The sequence below is a fragment of the Mus musculus genome, chromosome 18 (genome assembly GCF_000001635.26).
Source record: "Mus musculus strain C57BL/6J chromosome 18, GRCm38.p6 C57BL/6J".
NCBI classification, from domain to species: domain Eukaryota; kingdom Metazoa; phylum Chordata; class Mammalia; order Rodentia; family Muridae; genus Mus; species Mus musculus.
The window spans coordinates 32,416,811-32,437,197 of NC_000084.6; the positions used below are offsets into that span (position 1 = coordinate 32,416,811).

Here is a 20,387-nt window from a genome sequence, read left to right on the forward strand (position 1 = left end):
TTTATCCACAGCTCTTCCCTCCTCTGTCACTTCTGAGTGCTTCCTAAGGTGTGGTATTTGTGGTATGGTGTACATAGTTGCCTTCCAAGCACTTCCTAAAAGGCAGGGATATGAGGCACGCATCAAAAGACACAGGCCCTGACTTCGGGGAATTTAAAGTGGACATGCCCTTGTTCTATGCTGTGTTGCTGGGACCCTGGACCTATCTGTGCTGAGAGGCTCACAGCTTTGATCTGACCTGTCCAAAAGGAATCATTTGTCTTTAGGTCACCCTCTCAATTCACCTTTAACTGTGTGCGGGTGAATGTGTGAGTGTGTGTGTGTGTACACGCGCACGCGCGCGGCGTGTTCTCTGACCACAGGAGTAGGTCCTCGGATACTGTCTTAATTAGGGTTTCATTGCTTTGATGAAACAGCAGGCTGGGGAGAAAGGGTTTATTTGGCTTTACACTTCCATATTGCTATCCATCATTGGAGAAAGCTCAGGAGCTCCAACAGGGCAGGAACCTGAAGGCGGGAGCTGACAGATGCCGGGAGGGGGTGCTGCTTACTGGTTTACTCTTCATAGTTTGCTCAGCTTGCTTTCTTATAGAATCCAGGATGACCAGCCCAGGGACAAAACCACTCACAATGAGCTGGGCCCTTCCCTATCCATCGCTAATAAGATAATGCCTAGTGGGCTTGCCTGCCGCTCGAGCTCATAGAGGACTTTTCTCAGCTGAGGTTCCCTCCCTCCAGATAACTCTAGCTCGTGTGTCAGTTTGACATAAAACTATCCAGCCAGGTACTGTCGACCTTTATTATTGTTATTATTTAATTATTGCTATTATTACTTAGTGTGCAGGGCATGCATATGTGGAGGTCAGTTTAGAATCAAATTAAAACACAGAAGAATCCAACAAAAGCCTCTAAGGGTGAGGCTGGGAAGACATGGGCAGGAAGCACCTTTAACCTAACTCTGCATGTGGAAGGACTTCTGTTTGACCCCCAGGACCCACTTTAGACTTAAAGTTCAAATGCAAGGTTTTGTGGAGCCATTTTTTCTTCTACCTTTACATCGGCCTCAGGGATTGAATTCAGGTTGCCAGGCTCCTGTAGCAAGTGCTTTTTCTTGGTGAGTTTCTGTACCACATGAGACAGGCTTCCTCACTGGCCCAAGACTTACCAAATAGGCTGGGCTGACTGGCTGGGGGGTGGGGGGGGCGGGAGGGGGAATGGGGAGGGTATTCATCTGACTCTTTGCTGGACAACACATACCACCAGGTCCTGCTCTGTGTGTGTGTGTGTGTGTGTGTGTGTGTGTGTGTGTGTGTGTATGTCTGTCTATGTGTATGTCTGTCTATGTGTATGCCACCTTTGGAAGGGTACCCTCAGAGGCTAGAAGAGGGTGTCAGGTCACCTGAAACTGGAATTAAAAGGGGTTGTGACCTTCCTGATGTGGGTGCTAGAACAGAATCTGGTCCTTTGGATGAGCAGGAAGCAGCCTTTAACCTAACTACTAAGCCATCTCTCTGACCCCAGACCCCAAATTTAAAGTGGGGTTCTAGGGGGTCAAACGGAAGTCCTTGTACATAGAGCTGTTTTCCAGCCTCACCTTTAAAGGGTTTTGCTTGTTATTGATTTTTATTTTATTTTATTTTATTTTATTTTATTTTATTTTATTTTATTTTGTGTGTGTGTGTGTGTGTGTGTTTTCCCCCATTTTAAAATTAGACAAAAAAGGCTGCTCAGGAGCCCATGTGTTGCCTGACGTATATGGTGGTCAGATGTCACAGAGCTCTCATATCCCATCCAAGGCTCCAGCTTGGGGTGCACTAGGGCTGGGTGCTCGGTGGACTGGTCCTGGTGTGCCTTAAGCTGGGTGAAGTGGCCAGCGTGGCCTGGGAGAGAAAGAAAAAGGTGTGCTTCTGTCTGAGTGGTGTTCTGGCCGGCTGTGGTCCCAACGCCAGCCTTAGAACGGGAGGCTGCTGGCCTCACATTTTCCCTGAGCCTGATGCCCCAGGGAGCCTGGGTTGTGAGTCAGAACTGAATATGAGCCAACCCTGCCTGTGTAACTCAGATCTGCATGGTGCTGGGGTCTAGTGCCACCTCTTGGTAGAGTAAGAGATGTAGGAAGAGCCATGGCCACTGAGCAGGGGCATCTCAGGCCACTTGGGTCCTCTCAGCCTCATCTTAGAGGTGCTGACCCATTGCCTCTTGTCCTTGGTTGGGACAGATCATAGGAGAGGGACGTGTGGGGAAAAAAAAACTTTCCCATGAAAGTAATGAGAAACTGGACACCAAAGGGAAGCAGGCTCTGGCCCCAAGAGAGCAAGCAGGAGCTCCAGGAAGGGCCATAGAAAGCAGTAGCCGGTAGCTGAATCTCAGGGCTGACAGTTGACTCAAGGGAACTGATGTGGGGATAGGAAGGGTTTGCCTGAGTCTGGGGCCTGCCTCTGCACTCCAACTCTCTAGGTTGTTTGTTTTCAAGCTCCCCTCCCCCCACTGTGTGTGTCTCTGTGTGTTTAGGTTAAGAGTCAAGTTCTGGTATTGTCCCTAGGAAGCTGTCTGAATTAATATTTTGAGACAGAATCTCTCTTTGGGACCTGAGGCACATTGGTTTAGTTTGGCAGGCTACCCAGTGAGCTCTGGGGATCTTCCTGTGCACATCTCCCCAGAACTGGGATTTCTAGGGTGTTCCACCACATCTGGCTTCTCACGTGGGTCGCTGGGGAGCAAACTCAGGTCCGCCTGCTCATCCTGAAAGCACTTTATCAACCGAACCATCTCCCCAGCCTTCTTACTGGCCATCTCGACAAACCCTCTCTTTGTAATGGCAGCTCAACCTTCCCATTCCCAGAGTGTCCCCTTAGGGCTCCAATGGGAAGTTCTGGGGTGGGTATCCACATTCAGTCTTGCCTCTATCCTGCTCAGGCCCTGGGTCCCGCATCCAGACTGGAGAGGGTACCAGCTGTGGGGGGTAGGTCTGGCTCATCTCCCCAGGGTAGAGTTCCACACAGACGCTGACGTACCCCACTGCCTCTCCATCCCAGGCAGAAGAGGAGCTCATCAAAGCCCAGAAGGTGTTCGAGGAGATGAACGTGGATCTGCAGGAGGAGCTGCCATCCCTGTGGAACAGGTAAAGTCAGGAGGGGCCCAGGAACCTGGCGTTCAGCCTGGCCCTGTGTCTGTCTACTGACTTCAGGGCTCTGTGTCTCTGAGGATGCAGCATCCCGTCGCATATGGTTCTCACCATGTCACCTCCTATCTCTCTGGCAGCCGTGTAGGTTTCTATGTCAACACGTTCCAGAGCATCGCGGGTCTGGAGGAAAACTTCCATAAAGAGATGAGTAAGGTAGGCCAGGGGGACTGGGCTGTGCAGAGGATCAGTCAGAGGCAGGGATGGGGGAGCTTGGGTACTATGGTGACCTGGGGCAGCTGTGGGTGGTTCAGTCCAGCCCTAGCCTGCCGTGCCCTGTCCTGTATGTCTTCCCTGGACCACATTTTGGAAATGTGATCAGCCCCTTCTCAGACTATGATCTAGCTCAGGGCTAGAAATAGTGATGGATATTTTCCGCAGTAAAAATAAATAATAAAGAAGTTACCAGAATTTTTGTAATTAAAAAACAGTCTCCCGTGTTTCTTAAGGTAGGGAAATGGGATATTTCTCTTCCCGCATCTGGCATAGGGGGCGCGATAAAGCTCACACTTTTATGTTGTATTAGAATGGAAGCTGTGTAACATGGCGGTCGGAGATACCTGGTGTGACAGCTCTCCCACTCCATATGGTGGCTGTTCTGACTTTGTCCCTTGGACCCAGAGGAATGAAGTGAATGATGATTCCAGGTTTTGGGGCTGAAGAGAAAGAGCTGGTTTGGGGCCTTTTCCTGACTGCCACCCTCCCGTTTAAGGCCTCTCTTTTCTTCCCGTGTTTCCTCTTCTTGAAGATTTGAGGCAAATCATACAACAGTTAAGACTGATGAGATGGGGCTGGCGAGATGGCTCAGCGGTTAAGAGCACTGCCTGCTCTTCTAGAGGTCCTGAGTTCAAATCCCAGCAACCACATGGTGCCTCACAACCATCTGTAATGGGATCTGATGCAGCTACAGTGTACTCATACATAAAATAAATAAATCTTATAAAAAAAAAAGACCGTTGAGATGGGTAAAGGTGCCACACAAGCCTGGTTAGGGATTCAGGTTTAGTTCCTGGAACTTAAATAATGGTGAAAGGAGAGACGTAACTCTACAGAATTGTGTTCCCCCAATAAGAAATATGTAAATAAAAAAAATCAAACAGGTATTTTAGGGAAGGAAACCTTCATGCAAAATTTGTTCAAGACACCAAAGACAGAATTATGTATAAGTAGGAGAAAAATTAATCTCTGTACTTTCTAGTGGCCGAAGTAAAAAGAGGAACATTTTCAGTGATGAGCCCCACCATTTGCATGGGACAACCCCTTTCTTCTGTTACCTTGTGCTTTTGGAGGGATTTCTGGAAGTCGTAGTTAGGTTTGGAGGCGTCTTGGCAAAATGACCTTAATAACCAGGATTAACATGAAATCCTGCAATCTTCAAAAACAAGGTTTAAGAAATAAAATGTCGACATGCCTTATGCTTTAAATCCAGCAAGTAGGAAGACTAAGGTAAAGAATTGTGAGTCTGAGGCCAGGGCAGCTTTCTGAGAGATTATCTCAAACTAAAATAAACAAAAAGAGCTGGGGCTGTGGGCCAGTAGTAGAGTACTTGCCTAACATGTAAAGCCTTTGGCTCAGCCAAAGGCTTTGAATATGTTAGGTATTCTACTTCCCCCTGCCCCAAACAGTAGACTCTTGTGTGGCATTTAGGATATCCCTTTAAATAGCAAGAGAGAAAAGATGACCCCAGAGTCAGTAGCTGTGAGCAATACGGCTCACATCCCCTGGTTTCTATGCCATCAGTTGGCTTTCTGGGTTCACTGTGCTGGTATCATCTTCCGTTGGTGGAGTCAGGGGAAGCTGCTCCTGGGAGAGGCAGGGGAAGGAGCGAGGAACTATTCCTGACGAAGATGCTCGTCCAAGCCTGCTTCTCTTCACTCTTCCTCCTGCAGCTCAATCAGAACCTCAATGATGTCCTGGTCAGCCTAGAGAAGCAGCACGGGAGCAACACCTTCACAGTCAAGGCCCAACCCAGGTAGGTTAGGGCAGGGAGGGTGAGGTCAGTGGGGCCCTGTGGCATGATGGTCAGCGCCACAGAAGCAGCTTCTGGAGACCCTTCCTTGTTCTTCTCGCGGGCCTCTGGAAATCTTCCAGACTCTGCCTCCTGGCATCAGGGAAATAGCTCCTATAGTCTTGGTCTGTGGCCAGGGAGCCTGTAGATCCCAGAGCCTTAGTAGAATAGAGGTCAAGATGGAGATGGGGCTCTATTGTTGACACAAGGCTGTGGCTCCTGGCATGCAGGCCTTCCTGCCTCTTGCTCAAGGTAAGGTCCAAGAATGGCAGCAGTGCCTTGGTACTTTGTCCTTTGCTGCCTTTCCTGGGCAGCTGCCAGGAGCTCCTGTCACCTGAGGGAGGTCATGAGGGGGAAGGAATAGAAACAACCTGGAGTCTGGGATTGCACGCCTTCCCCCTCCCTCCCTCTCTGTCTCTCCCTTCTTACTCCGTGTGTGTGTGTGTGTGTGTGTGTGTGTGTGTGTGTGTGTGTGTGTGTGTGTGTAAGAGTTGGGGTGTGTGGTATTGATTGTGTATGTTTGTGTAAGTGTGAGTGAGTGCACACATGTAGACAGTGCTGTCAGCATCTTTCCATTGCTCTGCAAAGTCTCTGCTTCTTGGGTAACTGGTCTGCTGGCCAGAACTTTGGAAGGCTTCAGTGAACAGCCTTATTCCTTTCTCTCCTCTGAAAATGGAATGTGGAATGGACAGAGCGGAGCCTGCAGGTGTTCTGGGGAGCCTGGGGGAGGGGAAGGGGAGATGAGGCTAGGCTGTGGTCACCTTAGAAAGACCTGGCCCAGTTGGAAAGATTGTCAGGCCCAGGCTGGATGGGCAGGTTCTTCATCATACTCTCCGCTAAGGTTACCTGTTTGTGCCCCACCCTGGCCTCCTGCAGACAGACAGGGACACAGGGCAGACAGGGACATGCAGTGCAGATTGAGGGCAGGTCCTAGAGGGGAGACTAGAAGACAGAGGTAAAGGCAGGAGACATCAGGGCAGGCTGGGGATAGATGGGAAATCTCCGGGGAGGAGCAGTGGGAGGAGGGCTGGGAACAGGTAGAGGATGTGCAGGCTGAGGTTAGTGTGGGAAGGTCCAGAATGGGCTGGGTGGAAAAGGTCAGAAGCAGGCTGAAGGGCAGACTAAGGGCAGGTAGTGGCCATTTGTTAGAGGCCCCTGAGCAGGAAGGAAGGAGAAGGTGGCGGAGGAAAGCCTAGTTCTCCTAGCTTCTCCAAATGAAGCATCCACACTCCACCATCCCCACAGAAAGAAAACTAAACTGTTCTCACGGCTGCGCAGAAAGAAGAACAGGTACCGCCTTGAGTGCAGTGCCACGGGCCTCTGGGCCCCGCCCTGACTGCGCATGCGCCTTGTGACTGTGCCCTGTTGAAGGGCCCACTAACCCCTAACCTGCCCGTGTGTCCTGTTGCTTGGGGACATGTGTCAGGAGGGCATGGCGGACTTGGGATACTAGGGAGGTAGAAGGTACTGGCATGTGGTTTGAGGATTAGTCTAGCCTTGTCCTTTGCATACGCTAAAGCCAGCCCTGGGCTGCTGCTGATCGACCATGAGTATAGGCGTGCAAAAGGTACTGAGTGGAGACACGGAGCCGCACTTGCTTAAACCTTCCCCATACACACTGTATTTTATATTGCTATGTATTCTTTAGGGAGGCAAGTATACCCTCATAAAACAAGACTGCTCCAGATCAGGAGTCTGGGGTAACAGTTCTAGTGGTCCTTCTAGAATGTTGTAGATCTTCACATGTCAACACCATAGCTGATTGCTTCATGTAGCTCTTGAGCAGCTGAAATGTGTCCATTGCAATCCTGGAAGCTGAGCTGGCAATGCTAGTTTATTTAAATTAAGTAGGCCTATGATAACTGTTGGCTGCTGCCTTTTGCCCGCACGGATGAATCCCCTCCCCCTGCATATCCAGTGGCTGAGGTGTGCATCCCTGACCCGCGTGTTCCCAAGGAGACCCTGCTGCTCAGGGCTTGGCGCTCTGTCAACTATCACCTCTCTGCAGTGAAGCCACCGGTCCATCCATGCCAGCTTTGCTATGTTTGGATGTTTCTCCAGGGTGTGCACTAAGCTGAGGAACTATGGGAAGGAAAGTGTAACGGGCGGGCGGGTGGGCTCCTGGGTTGTGGTCACATCTGTGCAGTTGGGAAGGGACAGGTGGGAGATGCTACAGAGGTCTGCGGAGCAGACTAGGGAGTAGGCTGAGTGAAGAGGCTCCTGTCTGATGTAAGAGACTCACTTTGCCTCTAGGATGTCTGGCTTGCTTGTGCTATGAGGCCCAGGTGGGGAGGAGATTGGTTCTCGCTGCTGCACCCTTGCTTCCAAGACAAGCCCCCTATGAACCATACAGAAGCATGCTCTGGTCTTCACACTTCTACTCTGCCCATGCATACGGACATGGAATTCCATAAAGGGATTCCTAAGGGCTCACATGCAAACGTAGGTTATATATATGGACTTATAGGACATATGCTTATGAATACATTCTTTGGACACAATGCTTCAGCATATGACTTTCTTCACATGTAGGTCTGTGGGGTTCATACATGCACACATGCATGGGTTTACACATGGGGCCATTGTCCTCACATGTGCACACAGCTTCACATGTGGATCCCTGGGCCTCACACATGTGGTACACACACGTCCTCTTGTGGATCCATTGGAGCTCATACATGCATACAGAGCTCTACATGTGGATTCATGCATACATACATGTAACTCCCTGTGGGCACCCACCAGGTGCTCATAGACTGCTCCATCGTGCCTTCTGGCTCTTTGTTCTGTTGATACCACTCTCGGTCTGTCCTTCTTTTACAGTGACAATGCCCCTGAGAAAGGGAACAAGAGCCCGTCACCTCCTCCAGATGGCTCCCCTGCTGCTACCCCTGAGATCAGAGTGAACCATGAGCCAGAGCCGGCCAGTGGGGCCTCACCCGGGGCTACCATCCCCAAGTCCCCATCTCAGGTAGGCACGACTGTTATCTCTATGTCCTGGTTTTCTTCTCTTTCTCTTTCCTTGCTGTTATCCTCCCCTCTTTCTCTATAATCCCCTACCTGGGCCTGAATGGGTTTTGAGCCTGAGGCTCTTCTCCCTGGAGGACCAGTTCTGACCTCAGTCTGCGCGGGCTACACGGATCCTATGGCCCCGGTCTACTTCACAATGGTATTTGTAAACGTTCCCATCCACAGAAGTGCAGGACTTCCCCTTACATGTCTCCCTGTTTCTCTCTCCTGTTTCCTTGACTTGGCACCTCTTCTCCCTAGATAGTTGCCCTGGGTGTCCAGACCCTGAGTATCCAGTCTCTCTCCAGACTCTGGAGCCCTAGCCCTTTCTCTGGCAGGGGCTGAGGGAGGAACCCTATCAGTTGGTCTCACAAGATCATCAAAGGAACAGAGTCTGATCTCAGTGAGGAGAGGTGGGGGCAGCCTTCAGGTGCAGAGCCTCAATCCTCTCTGTCCTGTCCCATTTCACCAAGCCCTCTGGGCTCCTGCAGAGGTCCCAGGAACCGGCGGCTGGGTGGGGTTGAAAGGAATGAGTCCTCTAGCCTCTGTTCATGGGAAATGAGGCCAGTGATGCCAAGAGCGGCAGGAAGAGCCCAATCTGAGCAATGCGCTGCCATTGCTGAGGTTGGATCCCAGGAAGTGCTGGCCACACTTCTGCTCACTGACTCTTTTCAACTGCCCTGGGGGCAAGTGGATAGAAACGAAGATTAAGGCAGTCCTTCACCTGGTCTACTTATGGGTAGTCCTCGTGGGGACCTAGTTCAGGCTGACTTCTCTAGGCTCTTTTTGGGAAGTCTCAGCCTAGGGAGGTGGAAGGAAGGTCTGTGGGAGGGCAGAGGTTAGCAGGGGAGTTGGCCTTTCACTCAAAGTTCCTTCCTAGATAGGCAGGGAAAACTTTCTCCTGTAGGTTATGGGAGCTTGTCAGGGTCAGGACCAGATAGGTCTTGCTCTGTCTCTGTTTACCTCCTCTGCTTCTATCCACTTCCTCTTTCTCCTTCTTTTTTTGCACAGTGGTTTTGAACCGCCTGTCTTGGGGTCTCCCCTAGGGGTGTCCTATCATCTTGATGTCTGTTAAGGGGAGCGGTAACTCATTTATTCTTCCCAGTGGCCTGGGTGGGGCCGTGGCCCAGGAGTGACTAACTTAACCTTGGCTTTGTCTCTATCTCCCTGTGCCGTGCTCTGATCCGCCTCCCGCGCTTCCCCCTTGCTGGCCCACAGCTCCGGAAAGGCCCACCTGTCCCTCCGCCTCCCAAACACACCCCATCCAAGGAGATGAAGCAGGAGCAGATTCTCAGCCTTTTTGATGACGCATTTGTCCCTGAGATCAGCGTGACCACCCCCTCCCAGGTCAGCTGTGTCCACCGCGGCCCAGCCTTCTCCCCTGATATTACTCTTTCTCTCAGAGCATGCATGGTCTTTCATCCTCCACCCTGAAACTCTGGGCTTCTCTCAAGAGCCAAGGCTGGAGAGACAGGCTGGAGCCTCCATTTTTGATCCATCCATCTCCCCTTTCCATCATTCTTTTATCATCATCATCACCATTACCATCATCATCATCATTGTCATCTCCATCACCCCTCCCCCCCCCCCATCAAAGCATGCACCATGGCTAGATAAGAGGTCATGATTGTGACAGGTCTTCCCGTTTCTTGATGGTGCTGATCAATCACAGTGATTGATGCTGTAATGGGGAACATGGAATGGTTGGGCAGACATGGGGTGTTTCCTTGTGCAGGTGACATTTGCCTGAGAAGGACTCACAGAGACATTGGTTTGACTAGAGATAGCCGGATTAGGCCAGAAGGGCTAAGAGACAGGCTCACTGCTTGGTACAGGTGGCTGGCGATGCTAGGAATCAAGTGGAGCCCCGTTGGATACCATAATGACCAAGATGCAGCGACGTGTCAGGAGGCTGTTTGTGTCATGAAATGCCCACCCTCAAATGGTGATAGAGTCATGCCTTTTGTGGAGGAAGAGCATCTTGTTAAGATCGGAGTAGGCTGACACACAGTCAGACCTGCCTAGGGAGATCAGTTCCCTGCTTCAAGGTGACCTTAAGCCTCCTAGCCTCCTGTGCTGTGTAGGGATTCCCTTTCATGGAGGTGGCTAGCCCAGACCCTAGGGGACTTAGTGAGAGCCCTTCCCTCCCAGGGCTCTTCCCCAGGTTCCCGGAGAAGGGGGACAGAGGCTGAGGGTGGGAGTGTGGAAGAAACAACTTGGAAGGGAGAACAGTGGCCACTCCAACAGGCACCTAGAGTGGGTGGGCCTTCAGCCCCTGTGCAGAAAGGTGGTACAGAGGCAGGTAGGAATAGTCTGTCTGGTAATAACACGCAAATAACAGAAGCTGGTAATCTTCAGGCTAGGTTGTTGCTGGCACCCTTCCCTTTTTTTTATGTGCATGCCTGTGGCTTGAGGGTACCTGGGCAGCTGACCAGCATGTGTTTAAGATGAGAGAGATGGGATACCACGGGAGCTAGCGTATGCTGAGGGGAGATGGTATTTACACTGTCTTGTTTGATTTTCAAACTCTTCCTGTGAGGGGACATACCCATTTATCTGTCGAGGGACCTGATCTACAGCTTGTTCCATGGTCATGTGTAACATGCAGTGGCCCACCAGGCTCCATCACGTGTTCCCTTTCCTTCATGTCATTGCATGCTTTGCTTGCTGGTTTTTATGTTCATCTGCAGGGAGCCGGGGCTACCGGTCTGTTAGGGGGTGGAAGAGAGCGTTGGGTTGGTATTGCATGAGTGGGAGGTGGGCTCATGTTGTCCATGGTGCCAACAGGCTGTTTGGTGTGATGTGGTGCGTAATCTGCATCCCTTCAGACTCTTGGTCCTGTGTGAGAAACAGTCATTTGCCACAGGCAGGTTTGAGAGAAGATTGGGGTCTTCTGCTTATAGCACTTCAGGTGTATTGCTGTCTGGGCTTGGGTGACTTCTAAGAAGTGTGGAAGGGGTAAGGTCGGTGGCTAAATGACAGAGGTGCCTGCCCCCCATGAATGAGATGCACTTCAAAGTCCTAAGGCCACGGCATCTCTAGCCCAGCTTTTGGACGAGGTTGGACCAGAAGGAAAGCAGGAAAACTTCTAAGGTTGGCCTGAGGCCACTTGGCCTGGCCCAGTTGTGCACCAGCTGGCCCTTAGTGTCCTCAGGACTGTAGAGGCTCCTCTGAAGAGCCACAGGCCACATTACAAACTTTCCAGCCTTTCTTGGTGGGAGCCTCAGGATAGGCACGGGCCTGGCATGCCCTCTCTGAGAGTTGGGCTCCCATGGGAAGCAGGCGGAGGTCAGAAGAGGCATCCTGAACCATCTTCCTGCTTAGACTGGCGTGGAGCCTTCCATAGCTCTGAGAAGAAAGCCCACAAGCAAAGCAAGATGGCAACTTCTTTATGTCAGCCTGTCCTCACACACTGATGTTGTCCAACATCCTCCCAGCCTTGAACACTTACCCTAGTCAGCTGCCATCAACTTATCCAGAGGTCTCCCTCATAGGCCTGGGGAGAGATACCTCCCATGATGTGTTTGTCTGAGATACATTGGAGCTTTATCTTGTTGCTGGGATACTAGCTTCATGTATACTGCTGAGCTGCAGCTGGGCTCCCTAAAAGGGAATCTGGAGGTGGTGTTGTCTGTAGCTGTAATTCAGGCACCCCAAGGCTCGCTGACACTGGGATCCCATACTGAAGACACCCTTGGGGCATGTGTGCTGCTAAGTCTTTCCTCATCCCTAGACCTGAATAACAGGTTGGGGCATCCTGAGGGTGGCTTGGCTGGGTACCAGGCCCTTGGCCCGGGGAGTCTCTTGGTTGGGAGACTGAGGTGGGCGTGTCCAGACCAGGCCACAGCCTTGTGCTGCTCTTGACTGGGAGCAAGGTCAGGTGAGCTTGTGAGGCAAAGGGCAGAGAAGAGATAGAGGTGATCTCATCTTGGCTGGGAGGAACAAAAAATAAAAAAATAAAACCCCCCAAACCCCAAAACAACAGTAAAAGCAAAACAAAACCAAATCTGGGCAGTAGTTGGATGTCCTAATGGCAATCAGATATCTTCACATAGGTGAGGGCCTGTACTAGTTTGTGTAGTTGTAGCCGGTACTTGTGTGTGTGTGTGTGTGTGTTTTTCTCTGTGTGCACAAGGCATAGGCCCAATCTGTTACTAACTGCTTCCTTCCTCTGCTGTGCTGTCACCAAGTTTGAGGCCCCTGGGCCTTTCTCAGAGCAGGCCAGTCTACTAGACCTGGACTTCGAGCCCCTTCCACCAGTGGCGAGCCCCGTGAAGGCACCCACACCCTCTGGTCAGGTTGGTTGTGCCCAGCAGTGCCCATGGCTCATCAGCCTCAGGACTAAGCCTTGTGCTTGTATGAACCACATAGGCTCAAGTCTTTGGGGGATGAGGCCTTTTGCCCAGTGACCTAGCCCTTAGCCCAGTCCTTAGCCTGCTTGACTTCCTTCGGATGGAGAACAGAGGTGGGCTAGCTGGGCTGCTCTTCCTCAGGGCACATGTCATAACCTCTGGCCATTCCAGCATCCTGTCCCTTCGTTAGCTACCCTGTGGGCCTCCCTGAGCTGGGGTCTGAAGCCCTTGGAGCCAAGCTTGGAGCCTGCAGGGTTGGGGTGTGAGTGGGGTCCCTTGGTGTGCTCGCCTGTCTCTAACCTGTGTACTGACTCTGTCCTTTTGCTGTTACTGCTGCCTCAGTCAATCCCATGGGACCTCTGGGAGGTAAGCCACACACTTGTTCTGCACCGCTGCCTGCACCCCTGGGGGCTGCCTCTCTTTGTGCGAAGCCCTACTCACTCCTCTACCCAGTCTCCCCACAGCACACTTGCTTATCTGTGCTCATATGCACAGGGTGCAGGGAGACTGCATCTCGTTATCAGGACCTTGGTAATGGGGCTCCTTGGTAGCTCATGCCTGGGACTTACATTGGTTAGCTTTCAGGACTTGCTGGTGTTCACCTCATCAAGTAGCCAGCTGATCATCTAACGTGGCTATTTGGTCAAGGAGTCCTGACTACAGTGAAGGGTTAGAAAGCTGTTTTTCTGGGAACCCATCCCTGGGATCTCTGGAGATTCAGAGACTCACACTTGGAATGTGCTCACGATTGGGGAATAACAAAATCAGGGCTCCAGGACAAAATCTGGGAAGGGCCAACCGCAGCCAGGACTCTGGGGACTCAAGAGTTTCTATAAAAGAGCTTCATTCTGTAAAGTGCTAGCTGAGTTTGAAAAAAAAAAAAATCCCAGGCATTGGGCTGGAAAGATGGCTCAGTGGTTAAAAGCACTTACTGTTCTTACAGAGGTCTGGGTTCTAGTCCTAGTAACCCATATCAGGTGGTGCACAATTGCCTATAATCTCAGTTCCTTCTAGGCTCTACAGGCCTCTGCACACATGTGGTACAGATACACTTAAACACACACACACACACACACACACACACACACACACACAGAATCTTTTCTGCCATCACCAGAGAAATAAGACTGGAGTGGGCTGGCAGGGCCATTTTGGCCATTTTGGTAGATGCTATGCTGTGTGGTGATGTCACACCTTCCTGACTCCCTGGTAGTGGCAGGACAAGAGGAATGGGAGGCAGTTGACCCCACAAAATGCTACCTCAAGCCACATCCCTTGTTAATGCCGGGCACTGAAGACCACCCTCTCTTGTCTCCTGCCTTTGTCCAATATACCTTTCCCACCTGGCCTTCTCACCCCAACCCCTACCCCATCTTGGTGGCCTGTCACTAGCCCACAGAGAGTCAAGCTGGCATCCTGCCTTCCGGGGAGCCCAGTTCTGCTGAGGGCAGCTTTGCTGTGGCCTGGCCCAGCCAGACAGCCGAGCCAGGGCCCGCCCAAGTAAGTGCTCCCTCCTCCTGTTCCCATCCGGCGGCTTCCCATCTTGGGTGTAGCATGGTCAGAGAGCCAGAGGAAATGCACAGTATGGACAGGGCCTGGTGGCCCTGGGACGGTGTCGCTAGAGGGTCCCTAAGGTGGGTGATCGTGGCTCAAGTCACATCTTTCTTCTACTCTTTTACCTCAAAGTAACTCCTGCAGGGTGGAAAGTGGGGGGACATTTTAGATGACCTAACAGGTTATTCTAGACATTTCCCAGAATTTTCTTGTCTTCATCATAACTTTTGTCTTTGCTACATTTGAGGAAGTGGAGGGCTGGAAGGTTGAATAATTAGGGTCCAGTGCTCAGAAGTGGCTGAGTCTGGGTGTTGGTAGAGGTTAGCCCACAGTAGAGCCTTTGTCATGGTCCACTGTAGTGTTCTGTGAAGAAGACAGCATCCCGGACTGGAGGTCCTGCTTGATATCCTAAGCATGCTTGGTGGGTCCAGGCTATCCACCAGGCTCTGGCTAGCCTGCCAGGGGCTGGCAGAGTGGGCAGGACAAAGAGGGGTATTTAAAGGAAAGGGCTTGTAAGGCAAAGGTAGGGGTATGCTATTCACTAAGATGTAGCCTGTTCACTGCACACTCATCTGTGTCAGCCAGCATTTTCTCTATACCTGCGTGTCCTGCCGGATGCTCTAAGGATTGTATGAGACACATTTCTAGGCCAGCCGGGTCAATACCTGTGGCCCTCCCACTTGCACGCTGCCCTCCTGTGGTGTGTTGTGGATGCATCCTGCTCTGTATCTGATCCCTTGCTGGCATTTTATGTTGCAGCCAGCAGAGGCCTCCGAGGTGGTGGGTGGAGCCCAGGAGCCAGGGGAGACAGCAGCCAGTGAAGCAACCTCCGTAAGACGGCAGGGGCCGGGCCCTGTTTTTTCTTCCCTGTTGTCTGTCTGCCCAGTGCTGTCTGTCTTCTGCCTGTCTGCAGCTTCCCTGTGTTCCTCACCCAGGCTGGTGCAGGGCACTGTTCTCTGGAAGAGCACAGGGCAGGGTAGTTTGGCACAAGACACACGAACACAACCCCTTCCTTCCTGTGGCTTTTCCTACATGGCCATTGGTCCAGCTGACTCATCCCCTATCCCTCAGAGCTCTCTTCCGGCTGTGGTGGTGGAGACCTTCTCCGCAACTGTGAATGGGGCGGTGGAGGGCAGCGCTGGGACTGGACGCTTGGACCTGCCCCCGGGATTCATGTTCAAGGTGAGCGTAGGCTAGCCAACTCTGTAGCCTTTGTCTCCGGTGCCTTGGGGGGGGGGGTCACCCTTGTTTACAGGATAAGACACTTAGCCCAGGAGCCCTGTGGCCCACTCAGAACGCAGCCTCTAAGTCTCTTTTATGCTGTAGCTGGTGTACGCGCGCGCGCGGGGCTCTGTCTTTTGCTGGCTAGATGGGGGGCATAGCCCCCTGACATGCCCTCCTAATTTCTACAGGTTCAAGCCCAGCATGATTACACGGCCACTGACACTGATGAGCTGCAACTCAAAGCTGGCGATGTGGTGTTGGTGATTCCTTTCCAGAACCCAGAGGAGCAGGTGAGCAAGGGTGTGGGGAATCCCCTGGCTGCTGATGCAATGGTGGGCATGGCCAGCAGGGGGCAGCAAAGGCCCAATGGCGCAGGGCATGTCTAGGTTGCCAATTACCTGCATCACTTTTCTTTAACCTTATTTATATTCCTCGCCCTGTCCCCGTCTGTGCTAGTGCATTCCATCTCTTCCCGATGCCCTGCAAGATTTTGCATCTGAGTTCCTTTCTTGTCTTTGCCATGCTCTTGGCCATGAGGCCTGCTGTGACGGAGCACTAGGCTCACATTGGCCTTCTAGGCTGGCTCCACTCTGTATGGCTGACCTCTTGCCCTGAGGAGGTATGGGCTGAGCTATGGGGAGTGTCCAGGCTTGAATCTACTGTTGCAGTGTGTGTGTGTGTGTGTGGGGGGGGGGGGGGGCTAGAAGACAACCTTAGTTTTTGTTCCTTAGAAGCCATCTACCTTAAACTTTTTAAGATAGGGTCAGCCTGTCTCTACTTCTTCAGTGCTGGGTTCCAATACATCCCCCTACATCTGGCTTTTTACCTGGGTTTTGGGGTTGGAACTCAGATCCTCATGCATAAGTGGCAAGGACACTGCTAACTGAGCCAATTCTCTAGCCCCATCTCCTGCTGCTCCCAAAGCCCTGCGTATCTACTGGCCACTTCGGTTGGTCTTTCCTAGCTGGCTGGGTGAGATTTTGAGAAGCATAAACCCTGGTCACCAGCCAACAGGGTGATTGTGTATGGGTACTGGAGGGGTTGAAAGAGGGTATATAGAGGAGATTGATAAAAATGCACAGAAATATAAGAGCACTGATAATGTTAGAATAAAATTGCAAAGGTCCAGGGAGGTGCCAGGTATGGTGCAGCTTTGGGACAGTCACTGTAACTCCAGCAGTGAGGGCCTACACAGACAATCCCTGAGGGTTAGTGTCAGAAGGAAGAGTAGGATGGAATCGGAGTCCATAATAGAATGGATCCAGGACCTTGTGGCAGGCATGTCTGGCCTGTAGCCTATGGTCCTTATGTGTCCTGGGATAGCTATGAATGCAAACCTAACATAAAACAGCAACCTTATTTAGAAAGTTATGAGATTCTGTTTGTTTGTTTTGAGACAAGGTCTCATGTGTCTAGGGCTAGCCTTGAACTTACCATGCAGCTGAGAATAGTCTTGGAATCCTGCTCTTCCTGCCTTTGCCTCCGGAGTTCTGGGGTCACTGACGTGCTCTACCATGCGTGGTTCTTGTAGTGCTGGGAATTGAACCTGGTGCATGTCAGGCTGGCATGCTGCCAACCCACCCACATCCCAGTCCCTAGTGGGATGGGATTTGTTTGTTTGCTTGCTTTTGTTCTTTATGTTTTCGACTTGGTTGCACAGTTCTCAGGCATAAACTTTGTAGCTGGCAGCAGCTGTCACAGTGTCTGAATGCGTCTGTTAGAGGTTTTAAATTTTTTATCACGTTTTGTGTGTGTGTGTGTGTGTGTGTGTGTGTGTGTGCATGCGTGTATGTGCATGTGACATGGACTATGTGTGGCAGTCAGAGAATAACTTACAGGAGTCTTCAGTCTTTCCTCTACATAGGATCCAGGGATCTAATTTAGGGTTTTAGACTTGGCAGCAAGCCACGGGGGTCACCTCACTTTCTTTTTTCCTTTCCTTTCCTTCCCCTTCCCTTTCCCTTTCCCTTTCCCTTTCCCTTTTCCTTTTTCCCTTTTTCCCTTTCCCGTTTCCTTTCCTTTTCTTTTCTTTTCTTTTCTTTTTTTCAGTGCTGGGTATTGAATCAAGGGCCACATGCATGTTATACCACCATGCTATATCCTCGGCCTTCTCTTTTAATTTTTAATTTTGGGTCAGAATCTCACTAAATTGTCCAGAAGTGACCTTGGACTCACTCTAGTTCAGGCTGGCCTTGAGTTTGCAATCATCCTTCAGAATAGCTAGGAATGCAAGCCTATGCTAACAGGTCTGACTAGATGTTCTTAACTGCTAGTACTTAAGGAACTTTCCAGATGTTTCTAGAAGTCTGAAGACTTGAGGGGGAAGTTGTTAGGATTTGAGAAACCCGGTGCAGAGAGACACACAGGAGTCAGAAGGCCCTCCAGATTTCTTAGTTGACAAAGCAGTGGGCTCTGAAGGAAGATTCAGCAGGGGGGTGGGGTGGAGGGAGTTGGGGAGTGATGGGGTGGGCACAGGGACAAAAAGAGGGAGGAGAGGGTGGAACAAGGGAATGTGTCCAGGATCATCTGCCACCAAACTAGACTATGAGATGCTAGCTCAGCCTGTATTTCTGACTGAGGCAGGTATTTTAGGTCCCAAGGACTGTCTAGAAGAATAGTGGAGTAGTTAGTGTGACAGCTATCACTTGTCACTGCCTGGCTTCACTGTGGACCCCATCCCAGAACAGGTAGGTGAAAGAGACTTGGCTCTTGTCAGAGCTGTGAGAGCATCGGTGAGCAGTGGCGGCAGCTGCATGTGGCAGGTCCTGGTCGTTTGTAGTATCTAGAGGGTCTGGATTCTAAGAGGGACGCATCTGCAAGCAGCAGATGGTTGTGGGCCAGGGCTGAGGGACACAGTTCAGGCTTAGGTCAGTGCAATGCTCAGGTGCAGGGGAGTCCGAATAGCAGGCGGGCTGGCTCCTCTGAGGTCTGCTTAGGTCCTAGTGTACTGGTGAGTGCTGTGTGGTGCGCCTGTGTTAGCCATGCTCTGTTGGCCCCAGGATGAAGGCTGGCTCATGGGTGTGAAGGAGAGCGACTGGAATCAGCACAAGGAACTGGAGAAATGCCGCGGCGTCTTCCCGGAGAATTTTACAGAGCGGGTGCAGTGACGGAGGAGCCTTCCCGAGTGTGAAGAACCTTTCCCCCAAAGATGTGTGCTTTTCTTTTCTTTGTTTTTCTTCCTCTCTTTTCTGTTTTTGTTTTGTTTTGAAATTCTTGAAAAGTGTCGGGAAACTGGGGGGCGGAAACCTAAGCCAAGAGGTATACCCCCAAAGATGAGGTGGTTTTCCAAAGAGCCGTCCGACCCCGTTCAGTGGACTTCTCCAGTGTTCCTGAAGCTGCTGTGTCCCCCCCTAGTTGAGTTCCCGATGCCCGCATGTTCAGGGCGGGCCGGGGGTGCAGAGCCACCGCCACACTTGCCTGACGCTTGGCTGCGCCACCGAGCAGGGCTTGGGTCCTCTTCTGGCAGCTGCCCTGGGCAGGGCCTGCACACTGGCCCAGCCTGGTTCCGCTCTGCAGACCAACCGTGTGCTGTTTGAAAATAAGCCCTAGTGTTCAAAATGCAGCGAAACAAACAAAAAAGAAAAACCTGACAAAACCACCCAGAACGAGGCGTGTCTTTCTTTGCTTCTATTGTGTGCGTGGGATCTAGGCCAACTGAGGCTTTTTGATTGCTGGTGCCCCTGAGGTACTGGGGCTGGGGAAATTTGTGTGGATAGCCTCCCCTGGACTCATGGTGCAAGCTCCCTGGGGTTTCCACTGATGGTGGGTTAGAGGCCAAGTAGTGGATACTCTGGGTACAGTCCTAGGTCACTTTTTAACACACGTCAGCTTTGTGGGATGGGCAGATAGATGGATACCACTCAGTGAACGCTAGCCCCAAGGACTAAGGAATAGAAGGAACCTGCAAGGGCTATAAAGGGAACTTCAAACCCCATGCGGAGCCTGAGTCCTGCTGGGGAAGGGCCAGGGTATACCGGAAGGTGAACCGGCTGTGTGATTTCCCCTCTCCGCTCTCTCCCTGTGGCTCCTCTGGACACAGCTACTGCTGTTTGCCTCATGACTAAATGGAGGAGTAGTTCAGTACCCAGGACTGCAGAAACACCCAGACCTCTAGAGAAGGATGAATTGGCATCATCGGGATTTGGCTTTAGCATGAAGTCCCGTGCCTTGCTACAGGGGACTGGACTGCTTTGCTGTGGGCTCCAACCCCAGCCTTCTTTGGGTGACAAATAGAACCAGCTATATCAAAGTAACCGTTTAGGTGGGAGCATGCAGCCTGTGGGCTACTAAAACCCCAGGATAGCTATAAATGTGGCCTGATACAAAAGTATACAGCTTATTTAAAGTGGTGTAAGATTGCTTGTGCAGTCTTGTGTGGTAGTTCAATTCATGGTTTCGGAGGTGTGAACGTCATAGAAGACTTCTTTCTTGCCCTGATGTCAGATGGTTGGACACAGCTGTAGATCATCGTTTCTAGTCACTTGCTTAGAAAGCTATAGCTTTCCTCTCCTTCCTTTCCCCTGGTCCTTTCCCTTGGGGGACTTGGGTTTGGAGCCCAGATCTGAGCTGAGAATCCAGGGTACCTCTGCTCTATGGGGGTTTGCAGCCAGGGTCTTCAGTGTGGAAGATTTTCAGTCATTTTCACTAAAAACTAGTGCAATTAGAATGTTTACATTAGGTTTTACTGTACTTCAAGATTCAAAGATACGTCAAAAGGGCTTCTTGTCCTTACTACCCCCACCTGCCCAACCCCCCACTTCATCTTAAAAAAAACCAACAAAAAACAGAATAAACAAGATCTATTTATATAGTCCAGGCTGACTGTAATCCTCCTGCCTCAGCCTTCTGATCGTGAAATTATAGGCCTGTCCCACTATTCCTGATGGTGGCCATGTACCCAGGAGCTGGGCATTGCAGGGCCCCTGTCAACCAGGAGATTCAGAGTCAGGCAACCAGGACGATTACATGTCTCATTTATGTAACAAACTACCTGATGAAAATCACAGTTCCAGGGGTTACAGCCTGTCGCGGCAGGGAGGGCGTGGCGGCAGAAGTAGGAAGT

At 51.3% G+C, this 20,387-nt stretch overlaps 1 protein-coding gene across 30 annotated transcripts in view; it reads left to right on the forward strand.

Annotated features, from left to right (window-relative positions):
- Bin1 (bridging integrator 1) overlaps positions 1-18,930 on the forward strand; it is a 59,123-nt gene extending 40,193 nt beyond the window's left edge. For 4 of the 30 annotated variants that reach the window (XM_006525978.4, XM_006525980.4, XM_030250490.1 and 1 more), the window contains 13 exons: positions 3,033-3,118; positions 3,259-3,334; positions 5,068-5,150; positions 6,432-6,476; positions 8,010-8,157; positions 9,414-9,542; positions 12,386-12,493; positions 12,890-12,913; positions 13,940-14,047; positions 14,861-14,932; positions 15,173-15,283; positions 15,514-15,615; positions 18,325-18,930. In XM_006525978.4, the coding sequence (XP_006526041.1) occupies positions 3,033-3,118; positions 3,259-3,334; positions 5,068-5,150; positions 6,432-6,476; positions 8,010-8,157; positions 9,414-9,542; positions 12,386-12,493; positions 12,890-12,913; positions 13,940-14,047; positions 14,861-14,932; positions 15,173-15,283; positions 15,514-15,615; positions 18,325-18,432 (1,200 nt within the window). In that variant the 3' untranslated portion in view covers positions 18,433-18,930. The remainder of the gene's footprint in view (positions 1-3,032; positions 3,119-3,258; positions 3,335-5,067; positions 5,151-6,431; positions 6,477-8,009; positions 8,158-9,413; positions 9,543-12,385; positions 12,494-12,889; positions 12,914-13,939; positions 14,048-14,860; positions 14,933-15,172; positions 15,284-15,513; positions 15,616-18,324) is intronic. The other 26 variants (XM_006525982.4, NM_009668.2, XM_030250492.1 and 23 more) reach the window with 11 other exon arrangements.
- The last annotated feature ends 1,457 nt before the right edge of the window (positions 18,931-20,387 follow it).